Source organism: Echinops telfairi, unplaced genomic scaffold, assembly GCF_000313985.2.
Source record: "Echinops telfairi isolate 266 unplaced genomic scaffold, ASM31398v2 ScPeMD7_7458;HRSCAF=8496, whole genome shotgun sequence".
Lineage (NCBI taxonomy): Eukaryota > Metazoa > Chordata > Mammalia > Afrosoricida > Tenrecidae > Echinops > Echinops telfairi.
In genome coordinates, this window is record NW_022111358.1 from 23,736,764 (window position 1) to 23,749,341 (window position 12,578).

Consider the following 12,578-nt stretch of genomic DNA (forward strand, 5'->3'; position numbering starts at 1 on the left):
ACAGTCTTCGGGCCTAGACCTCCATCCTCAGACTGGTGCACCTACCATGTCCTCAGGTGCACACACAGACCCCCGCCATCACTTACCCTCTGCAGTCCACCTGGTGTGTGGATTGGAGAAAGAGATCACCCCCTCTCCAGGCAGCATTTCCAACACACACACACGGGTGGGGGGGTGGGGGGGGGTGGAAAGGCTGTTTCCCTGCTGGGTTCCGGTGGAGGCGGCAGTGACCCTGGGAGCACAGAGGGCCATGGAGGGAGAGACAGGAGAAACAGCCGTCTTCCCACCCAGCCTCCAGGGTCTCTCACATCTCTATGTGACCCCCCCACTCCTCTGCAAGGACTACTTTTCCCCATTTCTCGCTCCTCCCTTTTGAACTCCAGGGTCCCTGTCTCTGCCAAACAGCCAGGCAATGCCAGGAACAGCCTCCTGCTTTCTGGGACTGTTACTTCCCACTTGGGCCTCCCTAGGGTCTCTCCTGTTCCAGACTCTTCTCTACCCAAGCCCCGCCTCACCCCTGGCCTGACTGGCAGGAGCGGCCCTCCCCACCTCCCCAGGTTTTCCTGCCCCCACTTCTCCATCCAGACCCACTGGTTTCCTTACTGGCTCAGCCACCAACTGTTTCCCGATTTGAAAGGCTATTAAATATTCATGACCTCCCACTGCCCAGGGCTGGCCACTTCCCCGGAGGAGAAAGTGTGTGTGTGTGTGTGTGTGTACGTACGTACACATGTGTACATGCACTTGCATGTGTAAACACACACACACGGATCCATGGAAGACGCAAGCAAGGCCAGGGCGTCTGGTGGGAGAAGGGAGCTCAGGAAGGCTAGGTCTACCTGGCCTCAAAAACAGAGCCCCTTAGAGATCTTTTTGCTTCCCAGACCCTCCCATGCCAGATGACCACAGTCCTGATGTGGCTCAGAGTGGCCTAGAGCGAAGCTACACCCCCCTCCCCCCAGCCAGCCCCACTGAGGGCCACGGGGTAGAGGAACCCAGCAGTCCCTGGGAAGACCAGTCCGGAGGCCTGGATGTGCCTCCACTCCTCCATTCTGCACCCTTGGGCAACCCCTTCCTCTCTGAACCCCATCATCCCAATCCCCAAGACAAGAGGGTGGACCTCACCTCACCTCTGCCCAGGAGACAGAATAGCGCAGGAGGAGGGGCTGCAGGCCCAGCTTGGGCCCTGCTCTTTGTTCCTTGGCTGCCCTGGGGATTGAGGGCGCCTTCGCTGGGAGAGGCGTTAAACAAGTTAGTGACTGTAAATCATAAAACAGAGCCTAAACAGTTCCTCGGCCATATTGGCTGTTATCCCTCTGTGGCCGCCTCTTCAATCCTGGCTGCCCGAGGGCAATGCCCAGAGAATCTGGGACAGAGGGCCCTGGCCCCCAGCTCAGGCCACCCGGGGGATGGGGAGTGGGGAGCAGGGGGCAGCTGGAAACAGCAGAGGTAGGAGGGGCAGCCAGGAGTGGCGTCAACCCTGGGGTCCAAGATGGTAGTCCTTTTGACAGCACTGACCCCGCCTCCAAGCCGCCACCAGCTACCCGGAAAGGTCAGCAGTTCCAAACCAAGCACTCGCACCTTGGGAAAAGAGGAGGCTTCCTACTCCCGTAAAGAGTGACCGCCTCAGAAACCCCCAGGGGGAGTTCCACCCTGTCCTACAGGGTCCCCAGAGTCAGAATTGACTCGATGGCAATGAGTTCGGCTTGGGATTTAATATCTGCCTTGCACAGTAGGGAGACAGCAGCTCACAAACAGGCAAAGTCTCTGTCCTCCTGGGGCTTAAACGCTGGCTCAGAGGCAGACGGGGGACAGAAACTAGAAGCATGCAGGAACAAGGTAGCCATGAGATGGGGGGACGTGCTGTCCACGTGACGACAGTGCGGGGCATGGTGTGGGGGGCTTGTGTTTGGAAGTGACGCTTACCAGCACTGCAGGTCTATTTCTGCGGAAGAATATCACGGTTCGGGGCAGCTTGGATGTGAATCCTTCCACCCAGCCCTGCTGGAGCTCTTGCTCCAGGCCCTTGGGATTCCAGGGCCCGGGGGAGGGCGTGCCCTCTGCAGTGGGCAGAGGAGCCTGGGAAATAGCCATTTCGGCCTTGGAGCCGTGCTGGGACCGAAAGAAGGGAAGAGGCGGTGAGAGGTAGAACTGATAGGCCAGACCAGGAAGGGGCGAAGTGTGCTGGAGCAGAGAGCGCCCTGAGTCCCAGGTGGGGGTGAAAAGCAAGAGAGGGAGGCGAGTCTGAGCCTTAGGGTTCAGTAAGCGGCTCAGTCTGCTCACTCACACCAGCACCATCAGCAGCAGCAGAGCAGCGCCCGATGGGGATTCTCTTACTTCCTGCCCAGGTCGCCCGATAAGGATACAGTTATTTAAGACCCTGTTTTACAGATGAGGAAGCTGGTGCTTAAACAGAAGTCGTCCGTTTGTCCAGGGTCACTTGGCACCTGACTCAGCTTCAGCCACCCGGCTCCCATATGTGTATCCTTAATCCCTGGCCCAACAGGGGTGCAGCAGGCTGAGGAAGGGTCTGGGGACAACAGAAGGGACAGGTGATAACCTGGAATGACAGGCTAAGCAGACTGCTTGGGGGTTGTAGTGTTGACTTTGGGACTCCCTCCAATGGTTTCAAAGGAGGGGCCCAAGCCTGCTCCGGAGAACTGCTGTCAGCTGTGTGAAGATGTGGGCGGGGCCGGACGATAGGCCGGGAGTGCTGGGTGGAGACCTAGACCAAGATGGGGCTGGGGTGGCTGATGGAGGCCTGAGTTGGGGCAGTCCAGTCGGGAGAGAGAGAGGAGAGGCCGAGCTTCAGGGACGTGGGGAGGGCACCTCAACCCCACTTCATCCTTCATTAATATTCATAAGCACCTACTACATGGCAGGCTCCATTGGACGCCTGTGCTCCAGCACTGAGCAAAATGGGGAAAAGCTGTCCGGGTAAACTGACCTGCTAATGACTGGAGAAAGACAGTGAGCTCCATCAGCGAAAGATGCCGATGCCAGAGGGTGGGGGACGCCGTGGAGGGAGACTGGAGGGTGACTGGAGGGCAGTTATCAATAGAGGGCCATGAGGGCACAGCCCTGAAGGAGATGGGTGATGCAGAACTCCGTCTCCAGAGAGCTTTGTCCCAGGAGGCTTGAGGACGTGCGAAGGGCCTGAGGTGAGAGCAGACCTGGCATCTGGGAGGAAGCATCCGGAGGGCAGGTGACTGGCTTGGAGGGATGAGTGGGAGGAGGACACATTCACACGGGTCAGGGTGGTAGTGACCAGTGCCCCTCTTCTTCTGGTTGTCATGGGCTCTGAGCAGAGGCGTGACCTGACCGGAGTGCTTGATCAGGACCATTCTGATTGCAGACAGGAAAGGGAAGTGGAGGGGGCGTCAGCTGGGAGGCTGATGGCGACTTGAATAGGGAGCCTTCGGGTCTCACTCCCCCCCCACCCCCTTCATCCACCCCTCTTCCTCGACGTCTGTGAATAATCTCAAACCTGTCCCCACGGAGAGAGATGCCACAAGCCAGCCGCAACGATGACCAACTCCTGACCGGTTTTATTCCGCCCCCACCCCTCACCCCCGCTTCCACCTTCTACCCCTGCTGACCTGGAGTACTTTTGAACCCAATCCAAACATCCTATCAATTTGCCATAAATATTTCATTATGCCTAGCAGTAGTTCAAACACAGAGCTAATAGGAACTGTGGATGGACCGACTTGCAGGCTGGAAGGGAAAGAGGAGGCAAGGAAGGTCCCGGGGCTTGGTCCTGAGTAACCTGGAGCTGCCAACCACTGAGGGGGGAAAAGCAGGGGGCAGGCGCGGGGGTCCAGTTTTGCTGTGTAAGCTGAAGGTGCCGGATCCATGCTCCAGGGGAGATGTTGAGGAGGCCGCTGGGTACATGGATTCCCAGTTCCGGGGAAAGGGCAGCTCAGAGCTGGCTGGACTTGGGTAATTAGGTGGATGAAGATCTCTCACAGAGCCTGGGAGTCTGAGGCCAGGTGTGATGGGTTCATCTCGATGGCTTGAGTTTGAGGTGATTGAGGGCTTTGGAAATGGCTGCAACCTGGGGGCCAGGCGGTTAGGACTAGAAATGGCCAGGGGGGCGGTGCAAACCATGAGGCACTTAGTTGCTAACCAACAGGTGGGAAGCTCTGGCGTGAGCAGAATGGCCTTGGAAGAAAGATGGGTTTTTTTTAATACTTTTACTGGAGGCTCTTACATCTCTTATCACAATCCATAATTCATCCAGTGTGTCAAGCACATTTGCACATATGCTGCCATCGTTATTTTCAAAGCATTCTCTTCCCACTTGAGCCCCTGATATCAGCTCCCCATTTCTTCCCCCTCCCTCCCCAGCCCACCTTCCCTCACGAACCCTTGATAAGTTATAGATTATTTTTTCCATAGGAAGATGTGCTTTTGAAAGCTGATAGTATGAAAAGACCATGGAGCCCGGTTCTCCCCTGAAGCCCACAGGTGGCTGGGAGGGAGACTCAATTTGGCACAAGTGTCTTCGTTTCTTGCTTGACTGGTTGTTGGTCCTGGAGAGCAACTAGGGTGGTTTAGAGGGTGTCTGCAGGGGAGAGGAGCAGGCAAGGCAGATACATGAGTGATGGGACGGGGGTCCCTAAGACCATTGAGGAAGGGGGAGGGAGAAGAAGGGGAAAGCCTTGTTCATCTACAAACCCCAGGGCAAAACTGGGGCATCCTCATTCCCTGGGGGCCTATATGACAAGGCTCTATGGAGGCCCCACAGGGCTTGCCCTGGCTGCAGGTGACAGGTTTCAGGGACTGGAGGGTGCTCCATGGTCAGCTGTCCTTCTCAGCTCGGCCACTCGTTTGTGGAGGGGTCCTCGGCTCCAGCTCAACCACCGCCGTCTAGGGCAGTGGTTCTCAACCTGTGGGTTGGGACCCCTTTGGGCGTCGAACGGCCCTTTCACAGGGGTCGCCCCAATTCATAACAGTAGCAAAATTACAGTTATGAAGTAGCAACGAAAATAACCTTGTTTCGGGGGGGAGGGGTCACCACAACCTGAGGAACTGTATTAAAGGGTCGTGGCATTAGGAAGGCTGAGAATCACTGAGCTAGGGGCTCCATGTTTCTGTATGGGAGCTCTGGACAGGCCGGCCAGTCCCTGGAGCCAAACTAAGACAACCAAAAGCCAAGCCCATTACTGTCCAGTCAATTCCAGCCCATAGTGGTGTTATACAACAGAATAGAACTGCCCAGAGGGCTTCTGTGATGATAATCTTTATGGACATCAACTGCCACATCTCTGTCCTACAGAGCAGCATGGTGGGTTTGAACCACCCACCTCTTGGCTAGCAGCCAAGTGCTTAACCACTGAGCCATCAGGGCTCCTTGGAGCCACGTTAAAACAAAACAAAACAAAAAACCCACTGCCATTGAGTCGATTTCTACTCACAGTGACTTCATAGGACAGATTAGAACGGTCCCTTTGGGGTTTCTGAGACTTTGAATCATTACAGGATTAGACGGTCCACTCTTTCTCCCACGGAGCAGCCAGTGAATTTGAACCCCTGACCTGGTGGCTAGCAGTTCAGTGCCTACATAGCCCACTACACCACAGGGCACCTTTGCAGCCAGACCACCCAAGCTCAACTCCTGGACCATTGCTAGCTGCTGGCTTTGGCCTTGTGGCTTAACCTCTCTGCATCTGTTTCCTCCCCTGGGAAAGGTGCTTAGTAGTCATAGGGCCCTGCTGGCCGATTGGAAGAGGAGGGCGGAGGGGATGTGTGTAAAGTTTGTCACGGTGACTTGCATGCGTGCATGCACGCACACACGTGGTAAGTGCCTCCTGAATGGTTGTCACTATTACCATTTTCTCCCCCCCCCCCCCCCCCCAAGCCTGCCCTCCTGCTGTCTCGGTGGCTACTGTCAGTTCTCCTCTTCCTGACATCCCATGCCACCTCCTCTCATTGTCTCCCACCCAGACCTGAAGGTCTGTTTTTACCGCTTCGTCCTCTGCCCCCTCCAGAAAGGGCCCCACCTGCCCTTGCTCTGTGCCTCCGAGAAGTTTGGCCACCCTGTGCTGTGTGGATGTGTTGACATGTCTGGCTCCCAGGACACCGTGAGGAGCATCAGCTTCCATCTGTCTGAACACCCTGTGCCCAACACCACTGTGTGGGGTATGCATACAGGGCACTGAGGTGGGCTTCTGCGCCTGCCCTCATGTGTCTGGTCTCTTTCCCCTCCTTCTGGTTCACAGACCTGGACTTGGCCGTGCCAGAGACCGTCAGACTGGACAGTAGTTTACACAAGGCCCGGGCTCAACTGCTGGCCAAGGGCCGGAGACACCGGCCCTCCCGTTCAAGGCTCCGGGACAGCGCCAGCTCTGCTGAGGACGGCGAAGGCTCCGATGGGCCTGGAGGCAAGGTTGGGCGAGCCCACCCAAACACCCACCCACTCTGCTTACCCCTGGAAAATCCCACTGAACCTGCCCTGCAGGGAAGCCACATCCCAGACTTCTGACAGGATGCTGCTAATGGTTATTGCTATCTGGGATGAAGGTTTTCTTATCCCCATATTACAGATGAAGAAACTGAGGCTCTTAGGCAAACAAGCCACCTCCGTTGCCAGGGTATTTCCTAATTTCAATGGAAGAATATCCAGAAACTGATCCCTGGTCAGAACCCATTGCATCTGAGAGAGGATATTTCATTAAGAAATAGATTTGGTTTTTGAAGCAGTGTGGCCAACCCCCATTGCCTTTCCAGCTGTTTCTGCCCCTTCATTTCTTTGGAAATGTGTGACCAGGGGAGGCAACTTCCTTGTGTGACTCTCTTCTATGGGCTCTGGGTACTGGAGTAAAATTTCTCACCTCCAGTTTATTTCACCTCCCCCCCACCAAAAAAAAAAAATGAAGGAATAACACAAGCCTGTTAGCAACAAAGTCACACTGTCGCTCAGTGACCGAGGCTGGATTCAACCAACCCAGCTTACACGGTCAAAGCCCCCAGGTGGGGAGGCTGGGTGTTCCCACTTCTCGCTGCCCTCGCCACCACCTCCCCTGGGCCCCAGAGGGCCTGCCCGTCATGGTCCCTCCTGCCCTCCAGGAAATGGGGAGGAGGAAGGGTGGGCAGTCAGCAGCTCCCCCTCCTCTAGGTGACCGACGGCTGCGGGAGCCCCCTGCACCGGCTGCGTTCACCCTTGCACTCGGGTCCGGGGTCCCCGGCGGGGGGCTCTTTCAGCCTGGAGCCGCCGGGGCTGCGGCGCAGCCTGGACGAGGACGAGCCGCCGCCCTCGCCGCTCACGCGCTACCGGCCGCTGCACAACGCCGCCTCGCACGAGGGCCTGGCCGCCACCTCTTGCTCGCCGCCGCGCTCCGCGCCCTCCTGGGACAGCTCGCCCAGCTTCGTGCGCCGCCACCTGCGCGCAGAGCCGCACAGCGAAGGTGCGCCGGTGGCACGCGGGGACAGCAGCGGCCCGGTTGGGTGGGAGGCAGGGAGGGGGCTGTAAACCCCAGGGGTCATTCATTCATCGATGCTTATGCCACAAGCCGAGGCTCTGTGACACTCACATGAGCAAACAGGTGGGCCTTGTGGTTTGGGGGAGTCCCTGGGTGGCTGAAATGGTTAAGCGCTAGACTACTAAGCAGAGGTTGGTGGTTCAAACCCACCCAGGGTCCCTCGGATGGCAGACCTGGCAGCAATCTGCTTACCAAAGGTCACACACAGCCTTGAAAACCCAGTTCCGCTCTGCACACGGGGTTCACCATGACTAGGAATTGAGAGGTGTGGGTAGAAAGTGAGGTCACCCCCTCATTCAGTGCCCTGCGAGGGAACGGGGCAGGGAGGGAGAGAGCTTGTGCCTTGTGCCGGATGGACGTCTGACGTCCATGGGACATTCTGGCTGGATCATTGGGGGAAGGAGCTGTGGGCCAGAATCAGAAAGCTAGAATGGACACAGGGACAGTAGTGGTCTCCACCTCCTGAGCATGCAGGGGGCTTGGTTCCCAGTCTAGTGCATCACCCCCAGAAGATGTCATCTTAACTGAAGCCGACTGTCAGCGGGCTTGGACCACACCAAGCACACGGCCGCTGCCCCAGCAGGGCTCCTCAGGGACCCCCGTTGGCCCCACGAACAAGCCGGTGGTGGTGGTGCCATCGGGTGGGTTCAGACTCAGAGCAACGCTGGGGACCACAGAACAAAATACTGTCCCAGCCCACAGACACCATGTTGATGCATCTTGTTGAGGACCTTCCCCTACTTTACCAAGCATGATGTCCTTTTCCAGGGACTGGCCTCCCCTGATCACATGCCCAAAGCACATGAGACAAAGTCTCACCTCCCTCTCTCCTAAGGAGCACTCTGTACATGTTCTAAGACAGATTGGTTTGTTATGATGAGATGAAGGATGTTTAGGGAAGACACGACTTATGACAGCCACTAGAGGACACCAGAGCCAGCCAGGCTGCCTGAATCTAAGTCTAGAGAATTTCCATCACACCCACTACTCTGTTTTCACCTGTCCTCCAAGATGACAGCCGGGACGCCAGCCCGCCTGAGCCTGCTAGTCCTCCCATCGGCCTGGATAAGAAGACGCGCCGGAAATTCCTGGACCTGGGGTGAGCAGAGGAGCTAGAGCCCGGGGCTCAGAGCTATGAGGTTGGGGCAGGGCTGCAGGCAGCACTGCCCCACTTCCCCTGCCCTTCCCGCAGAGTCACCTTGCGCCGAGCATCCACAGGCAAGAGCCGGAAGGAGAAGGGCAGCAACCGCCTGTCCATGGGGAGCAGGTAGGCTGAAGCCACACTGCCCACCCAGTGTCAGCTCCTAGCTCCCTGGGGGCACCTGGCCTTCTCCTCCGTGCCTCCACCCATGCTGGGTGCTCTCTCCACAGGGAGTCAGTGGAGGGGTCTGGCAGATCCGGGGGCTCCCCATTCCTGCCCTTCTCCTGGTTCACAGACAGTGGCAAAGGCTCAGCGTCTTCCGGCAGCACCACCTCCCCTGCCTGCTCCCCCAAACATGAGGGCTTCAGCCCCAAGAAGTCAGCTTCTCAGGTGAGCCCTGACTGGCCCCTAAAGAGCCCCTACCCCGATCGGGTGAGAGGAGGGCACACGTGCCCTGGCCCAGGCTGGCCTTCCTGGAGTTTTGTCACTCACGGGGTCATGGTTTCATTCACTAACTCATTCAGTCCCTGCAGCTCACTGGTGGATTTGTGTCTCCTCCACTTCACACACTGACTACCGGGTCAGCAACTGGGCCACCTGTGTGTCTGGGGCCAGGCTGAAGGGGAGCAGGGATGAGCAGGGGCCCAAGCTCGGTTGCCCTGAGTTGGGATTGGAATGGAATCATTGGCATGGATTTCTGGTGCTCAGGCTCTGCGGGAGAAGCGGGGCCGGGAAAGGCGAGCTCCGTGTGCAGTGTTTGGCTGCTAGACACAGAGCCCTCCATGTCCAGTGCCCGGCACACACGCCTGTCCCGCACAGCATCTCCGCAGCCCAGGCCTGCTCTGCGCTGGTGCTCACGAGAAAGGGAAAGGCTCCCAGATAAGGGACCACTGGTACACTCACAGCCTTAGTGACAAGGCTCTATGATGGCTTCGTGCTTATGTGCTGGGCTACGATTGGAGGGAGAAAGAAGGGGCTTTGTACCCCTGTATTTACACGCTCAGAAACCCACAGGGACAGTTCTGTCCTGTCCTATAGGGTCAATCTGAGTCGAAATCGACTCGATGGCATGAGTTTGAGCAGTCCCAGGCCCAGTGCTCCTTCTCTGGCTTTGTTCCTCGTGCGCCGAGAAGACCAGGATGCTGAGGATTCCGAGGGGATGCAGCCCCTTCCAATGCGGAATTTCCTTCTTTCCTTCCTCCCTGCATGCCCGCCTCCATCTGTTCATCCTTCCTTCCCCCGTGCTGGGCCCTGGAGCTACCATGTTGAACAAGCCAAACACCTTGGACCCGAGCGCAGGAGGCCCCAGTGGCAGGCACCTGAGCTGGCCTGCTGGGAGCATGGTGGACTGCCTGGAGGAAGCCCCCCTAGCCAGAGACTTCTGTTCCTTCTGCCTGGCTCAGTTCTGACCCCACATCCTCTGGACAGCTTTCTGCTCTCTGAGGCCAGAGGTCTCCTAGGGCTTGGGGTGAGCTCTCCCCTCAGGTACATGTACCCCTTTCTGTGCAGGAATCCACCCTGAGTGATGACTCGACGCCCCCCAGCAGCAGCCCCAAGATCCCTGGTGACCCCCGGCAAGAGGCCAAGTGCTCCTACCCCTACCACACACTGTCCCAGTCCTCGGACGAGGTGAGCACGGCTGGCCCTCATGCCATTTGGCCTGGCCTCTGACTGTGCAGGCCGAGGGCTGAGCCTCACCCCTCACTCTTGTCCCTGCCCAGTTCCTGGACGAGCCCCTCCCCACTGTCCACCACTGGACCAGCCAGCAGGTGGGCGAGTGGCTGCACAGCCTCCACCTGGGGCAGCATGCCCCCGAGTTCGCCGCGTGGCAAGTGGACGGGCCCCAGCTCCTGCAGTTGGATGGGAGCAAACTGAAGGTAGGTCCCAGGGGAGAGGCTGTGACCAAGACCCGAACCCTGGCGCTCACTCAACCTGACCTTCGATCTTTGGCTCAGCCTCCGGGGGTGGGGAGTGGGGCCTGACCTTTCCACCCCAAGGCTACTGCCCTGACCTCTAGGCAAGGTCCTGGGCCGATCTTTGTCTTCTAGTGCGGGTTTCCGATCTCCTCGGGCACTCAGGTCCAATCCTTTGATTGGCCTTGAGCTCTAACCCAGGGTCCTGGGCTGATCTTGACCTCTAAGATGATCTACCCTCTGACCCTTGACTGCAGATAAGCCTCCTGGTATTCTGAGAAGCCAGACCTGTCTTCGGGTCTCCTTAGTGCTTCTCCCGCCAGCCCAGAAGCAGCTGGCTGTGGGGTGGGCCGTGGGGAGGTCTGACCATCAAGGAGCTGGGCAGGCCACAGGGGCTTGAAGGCTGGAGGGTTGGGAGCCTGGTATGCTTAACCCTCACTTCTCCTGCCTTCTGACCCTTCTGAGCCTGGGAGCTAGAAGCGCCTTGTAGGGAACTTCCTGAGCTACAGCGAGGAGGACCCTGAAAAGATGAGCAGGGGCCCCGGTGGCTGTGGAACTCTCCCCCTCACCCCGGGCTCCCCCACAGAGCCTGGGGCTCAGCAGCTCGCAGGACCGAGCGCTGGTCAAGCGGAAGTTAAAGGAACTGGCAGCCGCCTCGGAGAAGGAGCGCAAGGCCCAGGAGAAGGCAGCCAGGCAGCGCGAGAAGCTGCGGCGCAGAGAGCAGGAGGCCAAGAAGAGCTAGGGGGCGGGCACGGCCTCAGCACTAGGCGGGGCGCAGCCTGGCCCCCATGCTCTTGGGGCACACACGCTCTCTCACTGTCTGGATCTGGAACCCCAGGGAGAAGGGCCAGGAATAATCCTTTCCAGGGCTTGTTCAGCACAGCGTTCCTGGGGAGGAGGGAAGCAGCAGAACAGGGGACGTCAGCAGAGAGGCCAGGGCAGCAGGCACAGCCCCCAGATCCCAGGGGGGCCTGGGTCAGGCTGACCCTCAGCCCTCAGGCCAGAAGTGAGCTGCGATGCCTGCCTTCCAGGACCCCCAAGAGGGCCGAGGGTCTCAGGGTCCGTGGGTGTTCCTTCCCGGCTCACCAAGGCGGCTGTGGGTTGGGAGAGCACTGGCTGCTCCCCAGGCCACCAGTGGGCACTGCAGCAAGTCATACTCAGGGTAGACTCCCAGCCAGACTGCCCAGCAGGACAGAAGAGCAGCAGCACGGGGCTCTTTGAGGTCTTTGTGAGGACCCTGGAGGGAAGACGACCCTCCTCTTCTTTGTCTTGCCCCCCAGCCCCCGTGGGTGAGGAGATGCTCTCCCGTCAAGTCTGCCCTCCCTGGGGCCCATTCCAGGCCAGGCCTCTGACCCACTCCCCAAGCCAGGGCCCATCTCTCCTCCTGCTCCCTCACAGGCCACCAGGACCCCCTGTGGGACCAGAGCAAGCTTCGAGGCTAGAGTGGCCACCCTTCCACCCACCCACCCTGGAGTCCTCAGCCCAGCCAGGCAGGGGCACTGCCTGGGTAGTCACTGGGCGCCAGTGTGCCGGACAGGTCACCAGTCCTTCCTGACCTGTCAGGACCTCAGAGCTGGTGGAATGTGCAGGGAGATTGACTGATTCTGGGCTACCAGGAGGTCAAGGCCAGCCCTCTGGGCAGGGGTGGGGGTGGGGGCCAACTCCAACTAGTCTGCCCTTGTTAGGGGGTATTGGAGAGAGCAGACATGGGGCAGGCCAACAGCTTCTGACTGAAGGGCAGGCAGTAGTGCATGCTGGGAGGGGCGGTGCAGCGAGCTCCTCTCTCCAGAGAGCCGCTGCCTCCATGGTGTTCCTGGGACTCCCCCTCTGCCCTGTGCTGGGAGGGGGGCTGCTAGGGGGGCCCAGAGGGTGGAAGGCACCTGTGTCTGGTGGGTGCCCACCTGCATGCGAGGGAAGGCGGGTCTCCATTTATCTCAATAAACACGTTTGGCGTGCCAGTGACCCTCTGTTGGCCCCAGCTGGGGCAGGGGCAGGGAGCGCAGCTGTGTCGTGGGGGGGTGGGCACCACAACCACACATC

The 12,578-nt window shown here is 58.8% G+C and overlaps 1 protein-coding gene across 1 annotated transcript in view; it reads left to right on the plus strand.

The window, feature by feature from the left end:
• SAMD14 (sterile alpha motif domain containing 14) overlaps positions 1-12,500 on the plus strand; it is a gene marked incomplete at its 5' end in the record, with an annotated part of 35,270 nt that extends 22,770 nt beyond the window's left edge. Inside the window, 8 exons of the mRNA XM_045299311.1 lie at positions 6,225-6,391; positions 7,121-7,409; positions 8,496-8,583; positions 8,677-8,751; positions 8,856-9,015; positions 10,135-10,254; positions 10,347-10,502; positions 11,125-12,500. Coding sequence (XP_045155246.1) covers positions 6,225-6,391; positions 7,121-7,409; positions 8,496-8,583; positions 8,677-8,751; positions 8,856-9,015; positions 10,135-10,254; positions 10,347-10,502; positions 11,125-11,280 — 1,211 coding nt within the window. The remainder of the gene's footprint in view (positions 1-6,224; positions 6,392-7,120; positions 7,410-8,495; positions 8,584-8,676; positions 8,752-8,855; positions 9,016-10,134; positions 10,255-10,346; positions 10,503-11,124) is intronic.
• Between the last annotated feature and the right edge of the window lie 78 nt (positions 12,501-12,578).